We start from the raw sequence: 24,737 nt of genomic DNA on the forward strand, positions 1-24,737 counted from the left end.
CGATCATTGACAGACAGACAGACATACTTTATTGATCCTGAGGGAAATTGGGTTTCGTTACAGCCGCACCAACCAAGAATAGTGAAGAAATATAGCGATATAAAACCATAAATAATTTAATAATAATAAGTTATCATGCCAAGTGGAAATAAGTCCAGGACCAGCCTATTGGCTCAGGGTGTCTGACACTCCGAGGGAGGAGTTGTAAAGTTTGATGGCCACAGGTAGGAATGACTTCCTATGCCGCTCAGTATAACATCTCGGTGGAATGAGTCTCTGGCTGAATGTACTCCTGTGCCTAACCAGTACATTATGGAATGGATGGGAGTCATTGTCCAAGATGGCATGCAACTTGGAATTATTTCCACTTTATTTTCAATCACGATCGCTTCCCATCAATGGAACAGAAACACTGTGGTCTCGAGGTCCGCTGGGTCCTAAGGACCACAGCACTGAATTTCCCAGGTCCTAAACTGCACCGCACTGAGACAGGTTAAATGGGACAAGTGGGGGCAGTGCTGGGTTTGGGTATTTGATCCTCCACAATATCCCACGTGAGAATTTAAACTGGTGGTGGCAGTGTTTTTTTTAATGAGGTCGAGTTGCGAGCTCGACATCAACCCGGCACAGATGGTATGGGAGTCACTGGATCGACATCAATCTGGCACGGGAGTGATCGGTCACTAAATCGAACTCGGGAACCTCCGTTCTCTAGCCTGGTGCTGATCTGACTGTGCCACCAGCCAACCGGGGGGGGGGGGGAGGGGCGGGGTCAGGGTGAATCTTACTAAGAAAAATTTAAGCCAAATATAAAGTTAAACACTCACAGTGTCAACGGCAACAACTTAAAATGGCGGACAGCGTCGCAATCTGACTTAAAATGGCGGACGGTGTTCTCCTTCCTCGGTTCGTAAGTACGAGCTGTCCGTAAGTCGGACGTTTATAACCCGGGGACTACCTGTTTCCCGAAGCTTCATCCTTAATAATGGACTCCAACATCTTCCCAACCAATGAATTCAGGCTAACTGGCCTATAATATCCTCTCTTTTACCTCTTTCCCTTCTTAACAATTCCAGAAAATAGTAATTTTTGAAAGATCACTACTAAGCACACATCCCTTGCTACTAAGGCACAAAGAAATTTAAACTGCACACAAAAGGTTGTCGCTTCCACCTCGTCAGCATGTTAAGTATATTTCATGATCATACAATCACATTTCCTTTTCCAGTTTCTGATGTGGACAGTGTCACGATGATTTGTCTGCAGATTTTAGAACTGGCATAATTTTTGAAGAAATTATTCAGTGTGCACATGTTGTCATTGGGCAAAAAAATTGTACAGCACAATATTTTTGTGCACATTGGTCATTACAAATCAGAGGGAACATTGCTACTATTGCCTTCAAAATCTCTTCAGCTGCCTGTTTCAAAAATCTGGGGTGTAGCCCATTTGCTCCAGGTGACTTATCTACCTTCAGACTTTTCTGCTTCCCAAGCACCTCAACTTCTTAATAGCAACTTTACTTACTTCTAACCCTAACACCCTAACACGCTCAAATTTCTGGCATACTGTTGGTGTCTTCCACAGTGAAGACTGATGCAAAATATTTAGAGAGTTTGTTTGCCATTTCTTCTCTTCCCCCCCCCCCCCCGCCCCCCATGTCTACCTCTCCAGCATCCTTTTCCTGTGGTCCAATATCCACTCTTGCCTCTATTTTACTCTTTATATAATCAAGAAAAAACTACTGGTACCTCCTTTTATATTATTGGCTATGTTATCTTCATTTTTCTCTCCTTATTGCTTTTTAAGTTGTCTTCTGTTAGTTTTTAAAAATCTTCCAAATCCTCTAGCTTCCTGCTTTTTTTTCTACATTATATACCCTGTCTTTTGCTTTTATGCTGTCTTAAATTCCCACGTCAGCCATGATTGCCTCATCCTCCCTTTGGGATGTATCTATCCTCCTCCTTCCAAATTGCTCCCAGAACTCCAGCCACTCCCATCATCCCTGTTGGTCTTGTTTATAATCAGAGATTGCTCAAAGCCCACCTCCTGTCCTTAAAAGCCAGTGTTTGAACCACACCAAACCAAACCACCCACAATCATCAGCAAATCCTCAGTCCTCTTTTGCTGGCAACATTGTGAATCATACAGTCATTAATCTATAGTCCAAGCCCATCTTTCATGCGTGAACTATTCAATCAACTTTCAGCTCATGACTTAGACTTTTGTTGAATATCCACCAGGTTCACTAAAGACTTTTGTTCTGTTTCAATATGTAAATTCATCCTTTTACTAACGTGGGGTGCATTTAACTGCCCTGCACATTAACCTTACAAACATCCCAAACTACACACAGGAAGGTAGGTATGCAACACACACCCAGAAGCACTGATTATCGGAGGTTATGCCGAAGATTCACACCCTAGGAGATGTATGATAATGCTGCACCAAACTTTTATTTATTGAAGTAACCACACCAATGCAAATAAAAACTGTATCAAAGTAGGAATTTAAGAATTAATAATGGTGATCTAAAACCACTGAGCTCTCACTAAACCCATCTAGTTTATTAATGTTCTTCAGACATGGACAACGGTCAACGTTCCTTGGGCTAGCTAACATCTTAACTCAGACCCAACTCAAAAATTGGCTCTTAACTGCCTCCTTGGTTTGGAGGGCGTTAGGGTTGTATAATAAAGACAGGTATAATGACAGCCGTTCATATCTTGTTAAAAAAAATCATATCATATAACAAAGCAGAGATAATGAAGAGAACTACTGATCAGCTGGGGTGGGGAGTACCGAGAGGTTCCCACTCCTAACCACGAAAACAGTGTGGAACGCCATACACCATCAGAGCTAGAGCTAGCACCTTTAAGAATTGTCATTACCTCGGAGCAAGGCAGGCTAGAAATCTGGGCTTATTTGTGGCAATCAACTACTAAAGGGTCACTTGTGCTGTTCCAGCCACTGTTCCCTCTTCAAGCTGCAGCTATAGAGTCACATCACATCACATCACATCACAGGCTCTTCAGCTCACCACATCCATGCTGATCAAGTGCACATCCCTTTTACCAGCACTTGGTTTGGCATCCTAATGTCTTCAAAATTCAAGAATTCATCCATAAGACAAAAGAGCAGAAGTCAGCCATTCGGCCCATCGAGTCTGCTCTGCCATTTTATCATGAGCTGATCCATTCTCCCATTTAGTCCCACTCCCCCGCCTTCTCACCATAACCTTTGATGCCCTGGCTACTCAGATACCTATCAATCTCTGCCTTAAATACACCCAATGACTTGACCTCCACTGCCGCCCGTGGCAACAAATTCCACAGATTCACCACCCTCTGGCTAAAAAAATTTCTTCGCATCTCTGTTCTGAATGGGCGCCCATCAATCCTTAAGTCATGTCCTCTCGTACTAGACTCCCCAACCATGGGAAACAACTTTGCCATATCCACTCTGTCCATGCTTTTCAGCATTCGAAATGTTTCTATGAGGTCCCCCCCTCCTTCTTCTAAACTCCAAGGAGTACAGTCCAAGAGCAGTCAAACATTCCTCATATGTTAACCCTCTCATTCCTGGAATCATTCCAGTGAATCTTCTCTGAACCCTCTCCAACGTCAGCACATCCTTTTCTTAAATAAGGAGCCCAACTGCACACAGTACTCCAAGTGGGGTCTTACCAGTGCCTTATAGAGCCTCAACATCACATCCCTGCTCCTATACTCTATCCCTCTAGAAATGAATGCCAACATTACATTCGCCTTCTTCACCACGGACTCAGCCTGGAGGTTAACCTTAAGGGTATCCTGCACGAGGACTCCCAAGTCCCGTTGCATCTCAGAACTTTGAATTCTCTCCCCATTTAAATAATAGCCTGCCAGTTTATTTCTTCTACCAAAGTGCATGACCATACACTTTCCAATATTATATTTCATTTGCCACTTCTTTGCCCATTCTCCCAATCTATCAAAGTCTCTCTGCAGACTCTTTGTTTACACAGCACTACCGGCCCCTCCACCTATCTTTGTATCATCAGCAAACTTAGCCACAAAGCCATCTATTCAATAATCCAAATCGTTGATATACAACATAAAAAGAACTGGCTCCAACACAGACCCCTATGGAACACCACTGGTAGCCAGCAGCCAACCAGAATGGGATCCCTTTATTCTCACTCTCTGCTTCCTGTCAATCAGCCAATGCTCTATCCAAGCTTGTAACTTTCCCGTAATTCTACGGGCTCTTATCTTGTTTAGCAGCCTCATGTGTGGCACCTTGTCAAAGGCCTTCTGAAAATCCAAATACACAACATCCACTGCATCTCCCTTGTCTAGCCTACTTGTAATTTCCTCAAAAAATGGCAGGCAGGATTTTCCTTTAAGGAAACCATGCTGAGTTCTGCCTATCTTGTCGTATGCCTCCAGGTACTCCGTAACCTCATCCTTGACAATCGACTCCAACAACTTCCCAACCACCGATGTCAAGCTAACAGGTCTATAATTTCCTTTTTGCTTTCTTGCCCCCTTCTTAAATAGCAGAGTGACATTTGCAATCTTCCAGTCCTCCGGAACCAGGCCAGAATCTATCGACTTTTGAAAGATCATTGCTAATGCCTCCACAATCTCCACTGCTACTTCCTTCAGAACACGAGGGTGCATTCCGGGAGATTTATCTACTCTTAGACTATTCAGCTTCCTGAGTACTTTCTCTGTCGTAATTGTGACTGCGCACACATCTCTTCCCTGACACCCTTGAATGTCCGGTATACTGCTGATGTCTTCCTCAGTGAAGACTGATGCAAAATACTCGTTCAGTTCCTCCACCATCTCCTCATCTCCCAGTACAATTTCTCCAACATCATTTTCTATCAGTCCTATATCTACTCTCACCTGTCTTTTACTCTTTATATACTTGAAAAAGCTTTTAGTATCCTGGTACATCTTAAATGTTGTTCTTTGCCTCCATCACCTTATAAAGTTTTCTTCCTGAGATTTCCTCTGCACATTTTACTCCACATCTTAAATTAATGCCTTCTGATCTCAGACACCTGTGCACAGGGAGATGTGTACTGTATGCCCCTCATAATTTGGAATACTTTTACCAGACTCCCACACAGCCTCCTTTGCTCCACGGAAACAAACCCAGTGTATCATTTCTCACCTTATTTCAGAACATTTAATCCCATGCAACATCCTAATGAACCTTTGTTTCTTCTCCAATGCAATCACACCCTTCCTAAAGAGTGTTGACCAGAACTTCACATATAATCCATGTGTCATCTAATCCAGGTCAAGACTTTGCTACATCTGTGCCCTGGCTATGAATGCAAGTATCCCCTTGCCTTCACAATCTGTTCTGCCACCTGCAAGGATGCTTGAGCATACACTAAAGCTCAATGAGGCCTACCATTATGGTGTACATCCTACCCTTATTTGAATCCCTTCTCATAATTATCAACTTTAAATTCCATCTGCAATTACTCTTCCAAATAACCAACTGATCACCGGCTTCCAAACAAAAAACTACCATCCTCCAAACCCTCTGCCATCACCTGTTTTCTTGTACTGGATTTGAGTGCCCTCTCCATTTTCTAATAGCTCTACCCTCTGCCAGATCTAGCAACAATCGCTGTAATGGAAAGAAGGGTTACAAATCCTGAGGCGTTGAATAGTGATGCAGCAATGTCCTCACCTGTTCAAATCATGGCAGTGGCTGTGAGGAGGTGAATGAGCAAAGCCCACACCTGCCTCCCAGATATACTCACAGCTGTCAATAGAGTGAAGATCTTCAGCAGTCTCCTGTAGGGTGGTAAATGCAATCAAAGAATCAGTAAGCAATTACATAACAATCACTGCTCATATCATTGGCATGCTCACATTTGCTACCACTTTCAGCCATCACTATTACTGTCCCCCAACCCACTTCACCAACTTCCCTACTTTCCAATTACATTCCATTTAAATCCAATACATACCCATTCCCATCTGTCCTGTACAATTCCTGCCTCCTGCCCATAAAGACTTTGCAAAGTGTCAAATAGAAGGCACTGCAAAGATATGGAAGGAAGTTATATATAGGCCTCCCAGCAGTAGCTGGGATGTGGAACATATTACAATACGAAATAGAAAAGGCGATTCAAAAGGGTGATAGTATGATAGTCATAGGAGATTTCAAGATGCAGGTCAATTGAAAAAATCAGATTGGTAATAGATCTCAAGAGAGTCAGTTTGTTGAATACCAATGAGATAGCTTTTTAGAGAGTTTGTTGTTGAGCCTACTAGGGGATCAGCTATACTGGATTAGGTGTTATGAAATGAACTGGACGTGATTAAGGAGCTTAAGGTCAAAGAACACTTAGGAACCAGTGATCATAATATGATTGAATTCAACTTGAAATTTGACAGGAAGAAAATAAAGTCTGACATAGCAATAGTTCAGTGGAATAAAGGAAATTACAGTGGTGTGAGAGAAGAGTTGGCCAAAGTAATTTGGAAGGAGATGTTGGCAGGCATGACAGCAGAGCAGCAATGGCATGAGCTTCTGGAAAAATGAGGAAGGTGCAGGACAAATGTATTCCAAATACAAAGAAATACTCAAATGGTAAAATAGTACAACCGTGGCTGACAATGGAAGTCAAAGCTAATGTAAAAGCAAAAGAGAGGGCATACAACAAAGCAAAAATTTGCAGGAAGACAGCGGATTGAGAAGCTTTAAAAAAAAAAGTACAGAGAGCAACTGAAATAATTATTACAAGGGAAAAGATGAAATATGAAAGCAAGCTGGCAAAGAATATCCAAATGGATAGTAAAAGTTTTGTCAGGTATATAAAAAATAGAGAGATGAGAGTGGATATAGGACCACTAGAAAATGAGACCAGAGAAATATTAATGGGAGGCAAAGAGATAACAGATAAACAAAATAAGTACTTTGCACCAGTCTTCACTATGGAAGAGACTAGCAGTGTGCCAGATGTTGAAGGGTGTGAGGGAAGAGAAATGAGTGCAGCTACTATTACAAGGGAGAAGGTGTTCAAAAAGCTGAAAGACCTAAGGACACACAAGTCACCCGGACCAGATGATCTGCACCCTAAGATTCTGAAAGAGATAGTGGAAAAGATTATGGAGGCATTAGTAATAATCTTTCAAAAATTATTGAACTCTGGCACTGTGCCAGAGGATTAGAAAATTGCAAATGTCACTCCACTCTAAGCTGTAATCAATGAACAGCTCCAAGTCTGAGTAGAAAGCCAGTGAGATTGTAACCACTGTTGTGGTGGTAGGCAAACCGCAGCAGGTCCAGGACCTTCCTTAGCATGATGCAGTGGATGTTATATATTTGGTCTTTCAGAAAACCTTTGACAATGTGCCACATCTGAGGCTGCTTACCAAATTAAGAGCCCATGGTATTGCGGGAAAGCTACTGACATGGTTAGCACGCTGGCTGATTGGTAGGAGGCAGCGAGCAGGAATAAAAGGGTCCTTTTCTGGTTGGCTGCCTGTGGCTCTTGGTGTTCTGCAAGGCTTGGTGTTGGGACCACTTCTTTTTATGCTGTATATCAATGATTTAGATGTTGGAATAGTTGGCTTTGTTGCCAAGTTTGCAGATGATAAGATTGGTGGAGGGGCAGGTAGTGTTGAAGAAACAGGTAGGCTGCAGAAGGACTTAGGCAGGTTAGGAGAAAGGGCAAGAAAGTGGCAAATAAAGTACAATTGTTGGAAAATGTATGGCTATGTACATTGGTAGTACAAATAAATGTGCAGACTATTTTCTAAATGGGGACAAAATCCAAAAATCTGAGATGCAAAGGGACTTGGAAGTCCTTGCGCAAAACACCCTCAAGGTTAACTTGCAGGTAGAGTCAGTGGTAAGAAAGACAACTGCAATGTTAGCATTTCAAGAGGTCTAGGATACAAGAGCAGGGATGAGGCTTTATAAGGCACTGATGAGGCCTCACCTTGAGTATTGTGAGCAGATTTGGGCCCCTCATCTAAGAAAAGATGAGCTGGCACTGGACAGGGTTCAGGGGAGGTTCACAAGGATAATTCTGGAAATGAAAGGGCTAGTATACGAGGAGCGTTGATAGCTCTGGGTCTGTACTCGTTGGAATTTGGAAGGATGGGGGATGGGGGGGTGGGGAGAAATCTTACTGAAACCATTCGAATATTGAAAGGCCGAGACAAAGCAAATGTGGAAAGGATGTTTCCCATGATGGGGGAGTCTAGGGCACAGCCTCAGGAAAGACGGGTGTCCATTTAAAACAGAGATACTGAGAAAATTCTTTAGCCAGAAGGTGGTGAATTTATGGAATTTGTTATCACAGGCAGCTGTGGAGTCTAGGTCATTGAGTGTATTTAAGGCAGAGCTTGATAAATTCTTGATTGGACATGGCATCAAAAGTTATGGCAAGAAGGCTGGGGGCTGAGGATGAGAAAAAAGGATCAGCCATGATTGAATGGTGGAGCAGACTCGATGGACCAAATGGCCTAATTCTGCTCTTATGCTTTATCGTCTAAAGTCTCGTGGCTGGATGAGACTAAAGATTTCACAGATTCAATGTACATTTATTATCAAAGAATGTATACATTATACAACCTTGAGATTTGTTTACTTACAAACTCGAAAGAATCCAATTAAAAAAAAGACCAACACCCAATGCGCAGAGAAAGGGGGGAGAAAAAACAAATCATGCGAACAATGTAAGTGAGCAACAACATTCTGAACCAAAGTGAGTCCTTAGATCCAAACCCCAGATTAAGCCCAAGGCTCAAGCCCAAGAGCATCATATTAGTGCACACAGAGCATCCGGGGGCAGTGTTCATAGCCACGGAGAGAGCAGTGAACATTGTGGGAGAGTGAGCGAAATTACCTCTTGTCTCCAACCTCAATGTCAAGTATATTATTTAAATTGTCCAAACAGCTGTCGCGAATGGCTACAGGACTAGACCACGCTGCCTAGCAATTCAGATTGTGCCACCCAGCTCAAAGCCACTCTCGATTTCTCCAAATCAGCTCAGCACCCAGAGCAATACAACCTCCCACCTGGGCCAGTTGTATGAGCATCAGAACTCCTCTGCCTCAGCTTCTTCTCTCCCAATGGTTCACTCCATCTGCGTCAATTCTGCAAAGTACCAGCACGGTTCATCCCTTAAATTCACTTTGCCTTCACTCGCCTCTTCATTATTTGCAGTAATAGTTTACCACAATTTACTCCAAGAAAGGTGTTACTAGTAATATTTTTAATTGAATTTTCTTGCTTTTTGAACACAAGTGAGCTGCCATCAGTAGCGCCATCTTAAACCATAAGTTTTTGTTGTGTGGAACTTTTTGGCCTCAACACAAAGTGGTATTTAGTGTGGCATAAATCTAATACTGCCCATCAACCAAGTGATACCATCCCTATTGTTAAGTATGGTGGAGGTAGTATCATGTTATGTGGATGCTCTTCAGCAGCATGGACTGATAGTCTGGTGAGGACCGATGAGATGAATCAGAATCAGAATCAGACTTTAATCGCCAAGTACTTATGCACATACAAGGAATTTATTTCCGGCAGATGTTGTCTCTCTGCTCATAACAATAATAATGATAAATATAAATGAAAATATAGATTATACATACAGGTAGTGCAATCCAAGTAATAGTTAGCCGAGAGTTAACCGGCAGTTAACTGTTCAGTAAAGTGACCGCAGTAGGGAAAAAACTTCTCCAGTGCCTATTAGTCTTAGTCTGGAGGGATCTGAAGCGCCTACCAGACGGAAGCAGATCAAACAGTCCGTGCGCAGGATGGGAGGAGTCCTTTATGATGTTTCCCGCCCTCTTCTTCAACCTGGAAGAGTACAGGTCCACAATAGAGGGCAGGGAGGCTCCAATGATGCGCTCGATAGTCCTCACTGTGCGCTGTAGTCTGGTTCTATGCTGCTTGGTGGCAGCTCCAAACCACACAATGATGGAGGTGCACAGGACAGACTCAATGACTGCAGTGTAGAACTGCAGCAGCAATTCCTGAGGCAGACCGTATTTCAAGAGCAGCAGGAAATACATCCGCTGCTGGGCCTTCTTCAGAATGGAGCTGATGTTCTGCTCCCACTTCAGATCCTGAGAGATGGTGGTTCCCAGGAACCTGAAGTTCTCCATGGTGGACACAGGGCTGCTGAGGACTGTGAGGGGAGACATAGCGGGGGGATGTCTCCTGAAATCCACTATCATCTCCTTTGTCTTGAGCTTGTTCAGCTCCAGATTATTCCGACTGCACCAGAGCGCCAGTTGGTCCACCTGCTGTCGATATGCAGACTCATCACTATTCTGGATGAGTCCGATGACGGTAGTGTCCTCTGCAAACTTCAAAAGCTTCACATAGGGGTTGGAGGAGGATGCTATGAAATAGAGATTCTGGATAAAAACCTGCCAGCCTCTTCCATAAAGTCTAAGGTGGGGAGGAAATTAGTCTTTCAGCAGAACAATGACCCAAAGTACACTGCCAGAGCAACCATGGAGTGGCTTCAAATTAAGAAAATTTATATCCTTCTGTGGCCCATTCAGAATCCTGACCTTAACCCAACTGAACATCTCTGGCAAGTCTTCAAAATTGCTGTCCACTGGCGCTTCCCAACTAACCTCGTACAGCTTGAGAAATTTTGCAAGAAGGAATTAGCAAATCTTGCTCCGATGATTTTTGCAAAGCCAGTAATACTTGTAGAAAAAGCCTATTGGCTGTAACAGCTGCAAGAGCTGGTTCACCTAACCACTGAGTAAAGCGAAAACCGTAAAGCATGAAAAACTAAAAATTCAACTGTCATCACAGTTTTAAAATTTTTAGTTTTTCGTGCACTACAATTTTCCCTGTTTTTGGGCTCTACTGTAGGTCCTTGTAAGCGGAACAAGTGCTACACCTGCCCTTACACTTCCTCCCTCACCACCATTCAGGGCCCCAGACAGTCCTTCAAGGTGAGGCGACACTTCACCTGTGAGTCGACTGGTGTGGTATACTGCATCCGGTGCTCCCGGTGTGGCCTTTTATATATTGGTGAGACCCGACGCAGACTGGGAGACTGTTACGCTGAACACCTACGCTCGGTCCGCCAGAGAAAGCAGGATCTCCCAGTGGCCACATATTTTAATTCCACATCCCATTCCCATTCTGATATGTCTATCCATGGCCTCCTCTATTGTCAAGATGAATCCACACTCAGGTTGGAGGAACAACACCTTATATACTGGCTGGGGAGCCTCCAACCTGATGGCATGAATATTGACTTCTCTAACTTCCGTTAATGCCCCTCCTCCCCTGCTTACCCCATCCATGACATATTTAGTTGTTTGTTTTTTTTCCTTTCTCTCTGCCCATCACCCTGCCTGTTCTCCATCTCCCTCTGGTGCTCCCCCCCCCCTTTCTTTCTCCCGAGGTCTCCTGTCCCATGATCCTTTCCCTTCTCCAGCTCTGTATCACTTTCGCCAATCACCTTTCCAGCTCTTAGCTTCATCCCACCCCCTCCGGTCTACTCCTATCATTTTGCATTTCCCCCTCCCCCCACTACTTTCAAATCTTTTAGTATCTCTCCTTTCAGTTACTCCTGACGAAGGGTCTCAGCCCGAAACGTCGACAGTGCTTCTTCCTTTTGATGCTGCCTGGCCTGCTGCGTTCCACCAGCATTTTGTATGTGTTGTTTGAATTTCCAGCATCTGCAGATTTCCTCGTGTTTGCCCTGATTCTGATAGAGGGAATGGATATCCTATCAGGATTCTGATTGCCATCCAGGCCTCAGAGTTAATCACATTTTGCAATCAAACATCTGATGTTGCTCACTTTATTCACATGCACAACACAGGATTAGAATTTTTCTTTCTATTCAAACTAAATTAGGTAGATTTGCCTTATAGGCGGCATAGATGACAACCGTGCTTCCCTTCCAGATGAGTTCAATGCGTTCTATGCTCCCTTTGACCATCGAAACAGAGGAACCATCACAAATACCCACAGACCCCAATGATCCTGTAATTTCAATCTCTGGATTGACGTAACAATATCCTTCAAGAGGGTGAACCCACTGAAAACATTTGGCCCAGGTGAAGTACATGGCTCAGTACTAAAGACCTGTGCTGATCAGCTGTCTGGAATGTTCACTAAGATCTTTAACTTCTTGCTTCAACAGTGTGAGGTACCCACCTACTTCGAGCAGGCTTCAATTATACCGGTGCCTAAGAAGAACATGGTATTGACTATTGGCCAGTGGCACTTATTTCACAGTCATTAAGTGTTTTGAGAGGTCGGTGATGAAACATACCAATTCCTGTCTGAGAGCAAATTGGGTCCACTCCAATTTACAACACACACAAACACAGCAGGCCAGGCAGCAGTCCTGACGAAGGGTCTGGGCCCAAAACGTCGACAGTGCTTCTCCTATAGATGCTGCCTGGCCTGCTGTGTTCCACCAGAATTTTGTGTGTGTTGTTGTTTGAATTTCCAGCATCTGCAGATTTCCTCGTGTTTGCTCCACAGCAATTTGCTTACCAGGCCAACAGGTCCACAGCAGATACCATTTCATTGGCTCTTCACTCAACTGCAAAACATCTGAACAACAAAGATGTATACATCAGGATGCTGTTTATCGACAATTCAGCTTTCAATACTATCATCCCCTCAATAAGCTTCAAGACCTTGGCCTCATTTCCTCCTTGTGCAATTGGATCTTCAATTTCATCACTTGCAGACACCAGTCAGTTTGGATTGGCAACAACCTCTCCTCAACCATTTCCATCAGCACAGGTACACCACAAGGCTGAGTGCTTAGCCACCTAATCTACTTGTCTTACACTTAAGATTGTGTGGCTAAGCACAGCTCCAACGTCATATTTAAGTTTGTTGATAACACCACTGTTGTTGGTTGAATCAAGGGTAGTGACGAATCACCATATAGGAGGAAGATTGAAAATCTTGCTGAGTGGTGCCACGGTAATAACCTCATATTCAATATCAACAAGACCAAGGAGCTGATTATTGACTTCAGGAGGAGGAAACAAGATATCCATGAGCCAATTCACATCAGGGCATCAGAGGTGGAGAGAATCTGCAACTTTAAATTTCTTAACGTTATCATTTCAGAGGATCTGTCCTGGGAACAGCATGTAAGTGTAATTATGAAGAAAGCACAGCACCTCTACTCCTTATGAGTTTGTGAAGATTTGGCATGACATATAAAAATTTCACAAACTTCTATAGATGTGTGTTAAGACGGTATATTATCTGGCTGCAGCATAGCCTGGTATGGAAATACCAATGTCCTTGAACGGAAAATCCAAAAAGTAGTGGATACGGTCCGATCCATCTAAAGCAATGTAAAGTCCTCCCCACCATTGACACATCTACACAGCACATCCCACAGCTCCAATCTGCTAATTAAATTTGCCGACGACACTATATTGATTGGCCTTATCTCTAACAATAACGAGGTGGGCTACAGGGAAGAAGTCATCTCTTTGACACAGTGGTATCAAGAAAACAACCTCTCCCTCAATATCGCAAAAACATAGGAGCTGGTTGTGGATTACAGGAGGAATGGAGACTGGCTAACTCCGATTGACATCAATGGATCTGGGGTTGAGAGGGTATGCAGCTTCAAGTTCCTCGGCATCCACATCACCGAGGACCTCATGTGGTCTGTATACACCAACTGTGTGGTGAAAAAGACACAACAGCACATCTTTCACCTCAGACAGTTGAGGAAGTTTGGTATGGGCCCCCAAATCTTAAGAACTTTCTACAGGGGCACAATTGAGAGCATCCTGACTGGCTGCATTATTGCCTGGTATGGGAACTGTACCTCCCTAATTGCAGCACTCTGCAGAGAGTGGTGTGGACAGCCCAGCACATTTGTAGTTGTGAACTTCCCATGATTCACGACATTTACAAGAACAAGTGTGTAAAAAGGGCCCGCAGGATCATTGGAGACCCAAGCCATCCCAACCACAACATAAAAGCCAGGACCAACAAGCTCCGGGACAGCTTCTTCCACTAGGCCATCAGACTGATGAACTCACGCTGACTTGAGTGTACTCTATGTTACATTGACTGTTCTACTTATTATAAATTACTATGATTGCACATTTAGATGGAGACGTAAAGTAAAGATTTTTACTCCTCATGTATGCGAAGGATGTAAGAAATAAAGTCAATTCAATTCAGAGCATTGTCACAGGAAAGCAGCATCCACCATCAGTGACCCCAACTGTTGGCCATAGCAGATTCAAAATGCGGAAGAAAATGGCGAACTCGAACAGGTCAAGAACAATTGAAGCAGACAGCCCATGTACTCGGAGATGGAGGCTGCCATTTTGTGGAATTGTTTTATGTCCTCCATTTTGTGAGATGAAGTTGCTTGACTTACAATGTTTTAAAGTGGACACAATGATGCTCTAGGTAATCTGCTAGACTGAAGATAATTTCCAAATAAGGAGTTATTTGCAAAGTGTTCTCCTGCTAGATATAACCTGCGTGTTTGTCACTGTCGGGGTCCATGTCTGCCTTAAGTGAGTCATTGGCATCTTTGAGGTCCCTGAACAATGGTTTGACCACGTCGAGGTGGACCTTGTTGGTCCTCTTCCACCCTCCCAGTTTCATACATCTCCTAACCATGGTGGACCGTACCACCAGGTGGTCAGAGGTCTTCCCTCTAGCATTGATGACAACTACAAATGTGGCTATGGCATTCATCAGTACCTAGGTTGCACAGTTTGGCACTCCATCTGATAACCTCTCTGACTGCAGTCCCCAATTCCTATCAGATATTTGGGCTGCGATGCTTCAGAACCTGAGTTAGGCTACATCACACCACAGCGTATCACCTGCAGTCCAATGGCTTATACGAGCAGTTTCACCACTCTTTAAAGGCTGGTCTGAGGGTTTCCCTGATGTATAACTGTTGGCATGTTCATCTCCCGTAGGTCCTGCTGAGACTCAGAACAGCACCAAAAGAGGAACTGCAGTCATCCACAGCTGAGTGACGGGCAGCGGTTATGAGTGCCAGGTGATTTTATTCCTGATGCCATGACCACCTAGTTGGCCTCGGTAAATTCTATTCCTACCTCCCATCATGACGTACAACACTCTTGTTTTTGTCTGTCATAATGCACAACAACATCCCCTTAGGCCTCCTTACAATAGCCCTTTCCACATTTTGGAAAAGAGAAAATATTTTTTTTAAATCATGGAGAAAAGGGGTAAACCTGAATGTGTTTCATTAGATCTCCTTAAACTGACCCAACAAGTTTTGAAGGATTCTGCTACCATGCTCCTGGCGTGTCAACACACCTCTGGACAAGCCAGCTGTTTCTCCACCTATGGAACACAGGACCTAAGCCAGGTGACTTGTCTGAGCTAAAAGGTTCCTAATGCCAGTTCTAGTGAATTCTGGGGAGGGGGTGGGGGAGACGGTGTACAGAATTCACAACCATCGACATTGACTTTAAGAGGCAGGCCTGGCATGACTACATAATTATGTAAAGTACTTTTACCACACACTTTGTGTTCAGTTTTTTGGAGTTAAATAAATGAGTTGTCATGGGTTTTTTCTAAGACATAAAATGCTTCACGACATCTTATTTGCAAAAACCTACAACAGTATTGAATGCTGATCTATAGTCGGCAAAGAGCATCCTGATGTCCAGATGTTCCAGCATTGAGTGAAGAACCAATTAAATAGCATTAGCTTTGGACCTGTTGCTCCAGTAGGCAAATTGCCTCTAAGGCAGGAACTGATATGTTTTATCACAAACCTCTCAAAACACTTCATCGCTGTGGATGTAAATACAATTGGGCAATAGTCATTGGGGCAGATCACCATGCTCTTCTTGGGCACCGGTATACTTGAAGCCTGCCAAAGCAAGAGGTTAAAGATCTCAGCGAACACACCAGCCAGTTGATCAGCACAGGTCTTTAGTACGTGGCCAGATACCCTGTCTGGCCTATTCTTTCCATGGATTCACCCTCCTGAATGCAGCCCGAATGTCAGCTTCAGAAACTGAAATCATAGGATCATTAGGGGATGTGGGAGTTCACAATGATTCCTCCATGTTCTGTCACTCAAAGCAACCACAGAAGGCATTGAGCTCATCTGGAAGTGAAGCTTGCCATTTCCCATGTTGCTTGATTATCTTTTTAAGATGTGATAGTATTCAAGCCCTGCCACAGCTGTTGAGCATCGTTCTGATTCGCTTGATCAGAAATTTCCACTTCACCCATTAGATGGATTTCCAGAGGTTGCATCTGTACCTCTTGTAACGTTCTTGGTCACTATATTTGTATGCATTTGCAGGTTTCGGATCTCATGGTTCATCTAGGGCTGCTGTTTGTGAAAAATGGTGAATAATTTAGTGGGGACGCACTCATCTAGAGCTCCTTAACCATGAGTGTGGGGACAGAATCAAATGCTTTTTGGTAGTCAATATAACAACATAAAAAGATTTTTACTTTTCCACTGGACTTGATTTAGAATTACAGGATCGATTACATCCTTTCATACCCAAAAGGGATACTTTCTGCTCTTCTATATATTGTAATTATCTCAGTGAGTGATGATTAGTTGCAAGATGCATGATGTTACAAATTTATATATAGTTCGTAAACAAGTAATACAACAATATTTAAAGTCATAGAGTTATAGCAAAGTACAGCACAGAAACAGGCCCTTTGGCCCATCTAGTCCATGCCAAAACCATTTGAACTGTCTATTCCTATCGATCTGCACTGGGACCATAGCCTTCCATATCCCTACTATCCATGTACCTATCCAAACTTCTATTAAACGTTGAAATCAAGCTTGTATGCACCACTTGTGCTGGCAGCTCATTCCACTTTCACCTCCTCTGAGTGAAGAAGTTTCCCCACATGTTCCCCTTAAAATTCTCATCTTTCACCCTTAACCTATAACCTCTAATTGTAGTCCCACCCAACCTCAGTGAAAAAAAGCCTGCTTGCATTTACCCTATAGATACCCTCATAATTTTGTGTGCCTACATAAAATCACCTCTCAATCAGAATCAGGTTTATTATCACCGGAACATGCACAACACGCGGGAGGAACTCAGCAGGTCGGGCAGCATCCGTGGAAACGAACAATCAATGTTTCGGGCCCAGACCCTTCGTCAGGTGGGGGGAGGGTGAGAAGGAGAGGGCTGGTAGGTGCCAGGTGAAAAACCAATAAGAGGAAAGATCAAGGGGTGGGGGAGGGGAAGCAGGGAGGGGATAGGCAAGAAAGGTGAAGGAGGAATGTAAAGGGAAAGCACTATGTGTAGTAGGAGGAAGCGGAGTCATAAGGGAGGTGATAGGCAGCTGGAGGAGGCGGCAGAGGGAAACTAGGATGGGGGAAGGGAGTGGGAGGGAATTACCATAAGTTGGAGAATTCAATATTCATGCCAAGGGGCTGGAGACTACCCAGACGGTATATGAGGTGTTGCTCCTCCAACCCGAGTTTGGCCTCATCATGGCAATAGAGGAGGCCATGTATGGACATACCCGAATGGGAATGTGAAGCAGAGTTGAAGTGGGTGGCAACTGGGAGATCCTGTATGTTGTGGCGGATGGAGCAGAGGTGCTCGATGAAACGGTCCCCCAATCTGTATCAGGTCTCACCGATGTATAGGAGGCTGCACTGGGAGCACTGGATGCAATTGATGATTCCAACAGACTCACAAGCAAAGTGTTGCCTCACCTGGAAGGACAGTTTGGGGCCCTGAATGGTGGTAAGAGAGGAGGTGTAGGGACAGGTGTAACACTTACACTTGCAGGGATAAGTGCCAGGTGGGAGATCCGTGGGGAGGGACACGTGGACGAGGGCGTCATGGAGGGAATGATTCCTGCAGGAAGCGGAGAGAGGTAGAGGGGGAAAGATGTGCTTAGTGGTGGGGTCCAGTTGAAGGTGGCGGAAGTTGCGGAGGATAATGTGCTGGATCCGGAGGCTGGTGGGGTGGTAGGTGAGGACAAGGGGAACTCTGTCCCTGTTGTGGTGAAGGGAGGATGGTGTGAGGGCCGAAGTGCAGGAAATGGAGGAGATATGGGTGAGACCATCATTGATGACGGCAGAAGGGAAACAACTATCCTTAAAGGAAGAGGACATTTGAGATGTCCTGGAACGGAAAGCCTCATCCTGGGAGCAGATGCAACGGAGACAGATAACTGGGAATAGGGAATACCATTTTTGAATGTGGCAGGGTGGGAAGAGGTATAGGCGAGGTAGTTATGAGAGTCAGTGGGTTTATAGAAGATGTCAGTGGACAGTCTATCTCCAGAGATGGAGACCAAGAGATCGAGAAAGGGGAGAGAAGTGCCCGAGATGGACCAAGTGAATTTGAGGGCTGGGTGGAAGTTAGAGGCAAAGTCGATGAAATTGATGAGCTCAGCATGGGTTCAGAAAACAGCACCGGGGGGACATCACGTGATGACGTAGGATCGAGACGCAGGGACCCAGCTCTCCCGTAAAAAGTTAATAAATTAATGTTTAAATGAAGAAAAGTTAGTCAATACTTTTTAAAAGTTACTTATAAACGTCTCCGGACTGTGTCAAGCTATGCCTCAAGGAAGGAAGATGAAGAAAACTAATACCGGGAAGACTACGCAAGTTGGAACAAGAACAAGGCCTACGTCTACCGAGGAACCGCGATCTCAGGTACATTATATCACCGGTGATACGGAACAGGAGATGGTGGCAACACCGGCCACTTCCAAAGGAAAAAAACATCGTGAACTGCGCAAACGCGAAGGATGGACCATGCGCAAACGGGAGCAAAAAGAACTACAAAGCCCAGCTACCACTGCAACTGAAAGTGATAGCGAATCGGAGGGAGAATCAAATCTCTCGGAAGGATCAGCTGAAGGAGGTAAAAGTCCTTCTAGAAATATAGAAAAGACTTTGAGGCAAATAATGCGTAAATTAGACACATTAAAAGTAATTAAAAATAATCAAAAAATACTCGAAAAAAAAATTACCAATATGGAGGCTATGCTTGATAAAATGACAAAGAGACAGGAAAAAATGGAAAAAAGAATTACGGACTTGGAAACTACAACAGAAGACATGGTTGAAAGAATGGACAAAATGGAAAAGGAAAATACTGCTTGGACATCAGAAAGAAAACAATTTATGGAAAAAATTGATAAGCTTGAAAATCTCAGTAGACGAAATAATATTAAAATTGTTGGACTTAAAGAAGATATAGAAGGAGAAGATCCAATAATTTTTTTTCAAAAATGGATTCCTGAAAAATTGGAAATGGAAAGAGAAACTCCAATTGAGATTGAAAGGGTGCATAGATCTTTAAGGTCAAGACCTCGAGCTGATCAAAACCCTCGATCAATTTTGATAAAATGCTTACGATACCAAGACAAAGAAAAGATCCTGAAGGCCGCTGCCCAAAGTGCCAAAAATAGAAACGGGCCACTGATGATAGCAGGGAAACCAATTCTTTTTTATCCTGATATAAGTCACAACCTGTTGAAGAGAAAGAAGGAATTTAACCCAGCGAAAAAAGCCTTATGGGAAAAGGGTTATAAATTTACAATGCGTCACCCAGCAACACTGATAATTTTTTTGGAGGACGGAAAAATTTTTTTTTCCGATTATCGAAAAGCGGAGGAGTTTGTACAAGAACTTCCATCTATTCGCTAATTACACATAGAGGCTTCCAAACGTAATGGATTAAAGATGAAGATAGACCCAAGGAACAGAAGTGATGGACATTTATGGATATTACAGAAGAGAAAAGCAAAATTTTAGAAATACTAAATGAGAACAGTATTTTTTTTTTTCTCTTCTTATATATATACTTTTTTATGTTGCGGGGGAGCTGGGAGGCTGTGGATCGGTTACTGCGGGATTCACGTGTGTAATCATGGCGGTTGCCATGACCCGTACAGCAGAGGGGGGTAATGTTGTGTCTTTTTTCCACAACATTAGTAGGGGGGTATTTTTTTTTTTTTTTTTTTTTTTTCCTTTATATTTTAATTTTTTTCTATCTTTTTGCCTGGATGATTGGTGGGGACACACATAGCAACATGGAGACTTTTATAAAGATTTCCCAGGATACCACGAAAGTGGAAAGATTAGGTATTATTATAGATTGAAAAGAAAAAGAATTTTAACATATATTTTTTTTAAAAATGAGAACTCCGTGGAGCATGTGGGGATCTTCCAACATCCAGGCATCCCCTTTTTTTTCTCTTTCTGATTTTTTTTAATAGGGATGTTAGGGGGAGGGGTCAGGGGGAGGGGTTAAGGGGAGGGGGGCTGGGTAACACTTTTTTTTTCCACGCACATTTATTCTGTAACTATTTGAAAACAATAAAAAAAAGTTTAAAAAAAAAAAAAAAAAGAAAACAGCACCGATGTAGTCGTCAACGTAACGAAGGAAAATTTGGGGAGCAGTACCAGTATAGATTTGGAGCATAGACTGTTCCACATAACTAATGAAGAGGCAGGCATAGCTGGGGCCCATGCAAGTGCCCATAGCTACACCCTTGGTCTGAAGAAAGTGGGAAGAGCCAAAAGAGAAGTTATTAAGTGTGAGTACCAGTTCTGCCCCTTGGCATGAACATTGAATTCTCCAACTTCTGGTAGTTCCCTCCCCCTTCCTTCCCCCATCCCAGTTTCATTCTGTCTCCTCCTCCAGCTGCCTATCACCTCCCTCATGGTTCTGCCTCCTTCTACTACACATAGTGCTTTCCCCTGACATTCCTTCTTCACCTTTCCTGCCTATCCCCTTCCCCACCCCTTGATCTTTCCACTTACTGGTTTGTCACCTGGCACCTACCAGCCTTCTCCTTCCCACCCTCCCCCTGCCCCCTCCCTCTTCAGTCCTGACAAAGGGTCTCAGCCCGAAACGTAGACTGTTCGTTTCCACAGATGCTGCTTGACCTGATAAGTTCCTCCAGCGTGGTGCTTTGACCCCAACATCTGCAGAGTATTGTGTGTTTATTATCACCGGCATGTGTCGTGAAAACTTTTAACTAAGCAGCAACAGTACACATGCAATATATGAGAATATAGAAAGAAAATAAACAAATAATCAAGTAAATCTATTGAATAGATTAAAATACTGCAAAAACAGAAATAATATATATTTTAATAAAGTGAGGTAGTGTTCATGGGTTGAATATCCATTTAGGAATCGGATGGCAGAGGGGAAGAAGCTATTCCTGAATCACTGAGTGTCTGCCTTCAGGCTTCTGTACCTCCTTCCTTACAGTAACAATGAGAAGAGGCATGCCCTGGGTGATGGGAGTCCTTAATAATGGACGTCAACTTTCTGAGGCACCACTTCTTGAAAATGTCTTGGATACTATGGAGGCTAGTATTCAAGATAGAGCTGACTAAATTTATAACTTTCTGTAGCTTTTTTCTGTCCTGTGCAGTAGTGCCCCCCCTCCATACCAGAGAGTGATGCAGCCTGTCAGAATGCTGTCCATGTACATCCATAGAAATTTGAGCGTTTTAGTTGACAAACCAGATCTCTTCAAACTCCTAATGAAATATAGCCTTGCCTTTTTTGTAGCTGCATCAATATGTTGGGACCAGGTTAGATCCTCAGAGATCTTGACACACAGGTGCTTGAAATTGCTCACTCTCTCCACTTCTGATCCTTCTGAGGATCGGTTCATGTTTCCTCGACTTACCCACGTTCTAAAGAATATAGTCTTAATCTATTCAATCTTTCCTTACAACTCAGGTCCTCCAACATCCTTGTAAATTTTCTCTGTACTCTTTTAACCTTGTTTACATCTTTTCTGTAGGCAGTTGACTAAAATTGCACACAATACCCCAAATTAGGGCTCACCAATGTCTTATATAACTTCGACAAAACATCCCATCCTCTGTACTTAGTGCATAAGTGCTTTGACTTATGAAGGCCAATGTGCCAAAAGATTATGTTAAATTATGGAACTGTACTTCCAGATCCCCTTGTTCTACCACGCTCCTCAGTGCCCTACCACTCACTGTGTTAAACATACCCTGGTTGGTCCTACTGAAGTGCAAAAAATTCCCTGTCATTTTTCAGCTCTTTTTTCCAGCTGATGCAAACCCCTCTGCAAGCCATGGTACCCTCATCACTGTCCACTACACTCCCAATCTTGGTGTCATCCGCAAATTTAATGATTCAGTCCACTGCATCTTTATCCTGACCACTGATACAGATGACAAACAACAAAGAACCCAGCACCAGTTCCTGTGGCACACCACTAGTCACAGCCTTCCAATCAGAGGCAACCCTCTACTACCACTCTCTGGCTTTTCCCACAAAGCCAACGTCTAATCCAGTTTACTATCTCATCTTGAATGCTGAGTGACTAAAACATCTTGAACAGCCTCCCACGCAGGATCTTGTAAAATGCTTTACTAAAATCCATATAGACAACATCCACTGCCTAGTCTTCATCCTGCCAAAGGGTCTCAGCCAAAAACGTCGACTGTACTCTTTTTCCTTTCTTTTCTTTTTAAATCTTTTTATTAATTTTTAAGCAAACATAAATGAAACATGAATACAGAGAGTTTGAGAGTACATAGTTAATAGTTTAAGTACACATTCAAATATATGATAATCAATATATAATAACCTCCCAAACTCATAGTATTTATGAACAAAAGAAATTTTTAAAAAACTCAAAAAAAGAGGGGGGGGAACACTAACCAACATGGGCCATTGCATAATGTCAAATATATACAGTAGTGCCAATAACTCCGAACCTCCATCCAAATAATTAAGAATAATAAAAGTGAGGTTTAGGAAAAGACAATTTAACTCATATGAAAATGTTGAATAAATGGTCTCCAAGTTTCTTCAAATTTAACTGAAGGATCAAAGACAACACTTCTAATTTTTTCTAAGCTCAAACAAGAGATAGTTTGAGAAAAACCACTGAAATATAGTTGGAGGATTAATTTCTTTCCAATTCAATAAAATAGATCTTCTAGCCATTAATGTAACAAATGCAATCATTCGTCGAGATGAGGGGGATAAACGACTATTATCTGCCATTGGTAAACCGAAAATTGCAGTAATAGGATGCGGTTGGAAATTGATATTCAGAACTATTGAAATAATACTGAAAATATCTTTCCAGTAATTTTGCAAACAAGGGCAAGACCAAAACATATGGGTCAATGAAGCAACATCAGAATGACACCTGTCACAGGTTGGATGAACATAAGAATAAAATCGAGCAAGTTTATCCTTAGACATATGAGCTCTATGTACAACCTTAAATTGTATTAGGGCTTGTTTAGCACAAATAGAAGACAAATTGACTAATAGTAAAATTTTCTCCCATTGCTCAGTGGGTATAAGACAATGAAGTTCTTTTTCCCATTCCTTCTTAATTTTTTCTGATACTTCTGGCTGTATTTTCATGATCATATTATAAATGACAGCTACTAAACCCTTCTGACAAGGATTCAGAGCTAAAATTCTTTCTGTAATGCCCGATGGACATAGTTTCGGAAAAGACTGTAACTCATTATTCAAAAAATTTCTAACTTGCAAACTCTTTTTCTATAGATGCTGCCTAGCTTGCTGAATTCCTCCAGCATTTTGTGTGTGTTGCTTGGATTGCCAGCATCTGCAGATATTCTCTTGTCTGTCTTCACACACTGCCTTTCTTGGTAACTTCAATGAAAAACTCGAGATTGGTTAGACATGACATGCCAAAGATGAAGCTATGTTGACGATTCCTAATCAGTCAATGTCTATCAAAATACTTATATATACACAAACCACTGTCACCTGCACTATGACATTCCCTTATTGCAGATCCAGTATCACACCCTATCTCATTGGTACTTCTATGTACTGATGAAGGAAACTTTCCCGAACACATTTGATAAACTCTATCCTATCTACTCCATTTAGAGTATGGGATTCCTAGTCAATATATGGAAAGTTAAAATTACATAATATAACAGCCTTATGTTTCTTGCAACAGTCTGCGATCTCTTTATAAATTTGTTCCTCTAAATCCCTAGGACTGTTAGGTGGTCTGTAATACAGGCCCATTAAGGTGGTCATACCTTTCTCTTTTCTCATTTCCACCCATAATGCCTCACTAAGTTCTCCAGTGTTCTTGACATGGCTCTACAGTGACATTTTTCCTGACTAGTAATGACACCCCTCCTCCTCGTATCTAAAACAATAGTACCCAGAATACTGAGCTGCCAGTCTTGCCCATCTCAACAATGACAACGTCATAAATCCATGTGATAATCCATGCCCTGAATACATTCGCCTTTCGTACAATATATACAGCTCATGACATTAGTCGCACCATGCTCAACCTTTTGATTCCTGATTTTGTCTGAGGTCTTACCGACATCTGCCTCCATAACCTCTCCACTAACTGCTCTGACACTCTGGTTCCCTTCCCCCTGCAACTCTAGTTTAAACCCCACCATGCAGGATTAACAAACCTTCCCACTAGGATATGAGTCTCTCTCCATTTTAGGTGCAAACCATCCCTTCTGTACTGGTCCCACCTTCCCTGGAAGAGAGCCCAATCATCCAAAAATCTTATGCCCTCCCCCCTACACATGTTAAACTGTACAATCTTCCCCATTCTGGCCTCACTAGTGTGTGGCACAGGTAGCAATCCTGAGATCACAATGCTGGAGGTCCAGCCCTTTAACTTTGCACCTAGCTCCCGGAACTCCTATGCAGAACCTCATCACTCGTCCTACCCATGTCATTGCTATCCACAT

The 24,737-nt window shown here is 42.9% G+C and overlaps 1 protein-coding gene across 2 annotated transcripts in view; it reads right to left on the reverse strand.

The window, feature by feature from the left end:
- Window positions 1-24,737, reverse strand: part of LOC140714928 (protein HID1) — a 278,586-nt gene that overhangs the window by 183,323 nt on the left and 70,526 nt on the right. For both annotated transcript variants that reach the window (XM_073026599.1, XM_073026598.1), the window contains exon 5: window positions 5,698-5,804. In XM_073026599.1, coding sequence (XP_072882700.1) covers window positions 5,698-5,804 — 107 coding nt within the window. The remainder of the gene's footprint in view (window positions 1-5,697; window positions 5,805-24,737) is intronic.

This window comes from Hemitrygon akajei, chromosome 22 (assembly GCF_048418815.1).
Source record: "Hemitrygon akajei chromosome 22, sHemAka1.3, whole genome shotgun sequence".
In the NCBI taxonomy this organism is placed as follows: Eukaryota; Metazoa; Chordata; class Chondrichthyes; order Myliobatiformes; family Dasyatidae; genus Hemitrygon; species Hemitrygon akajei.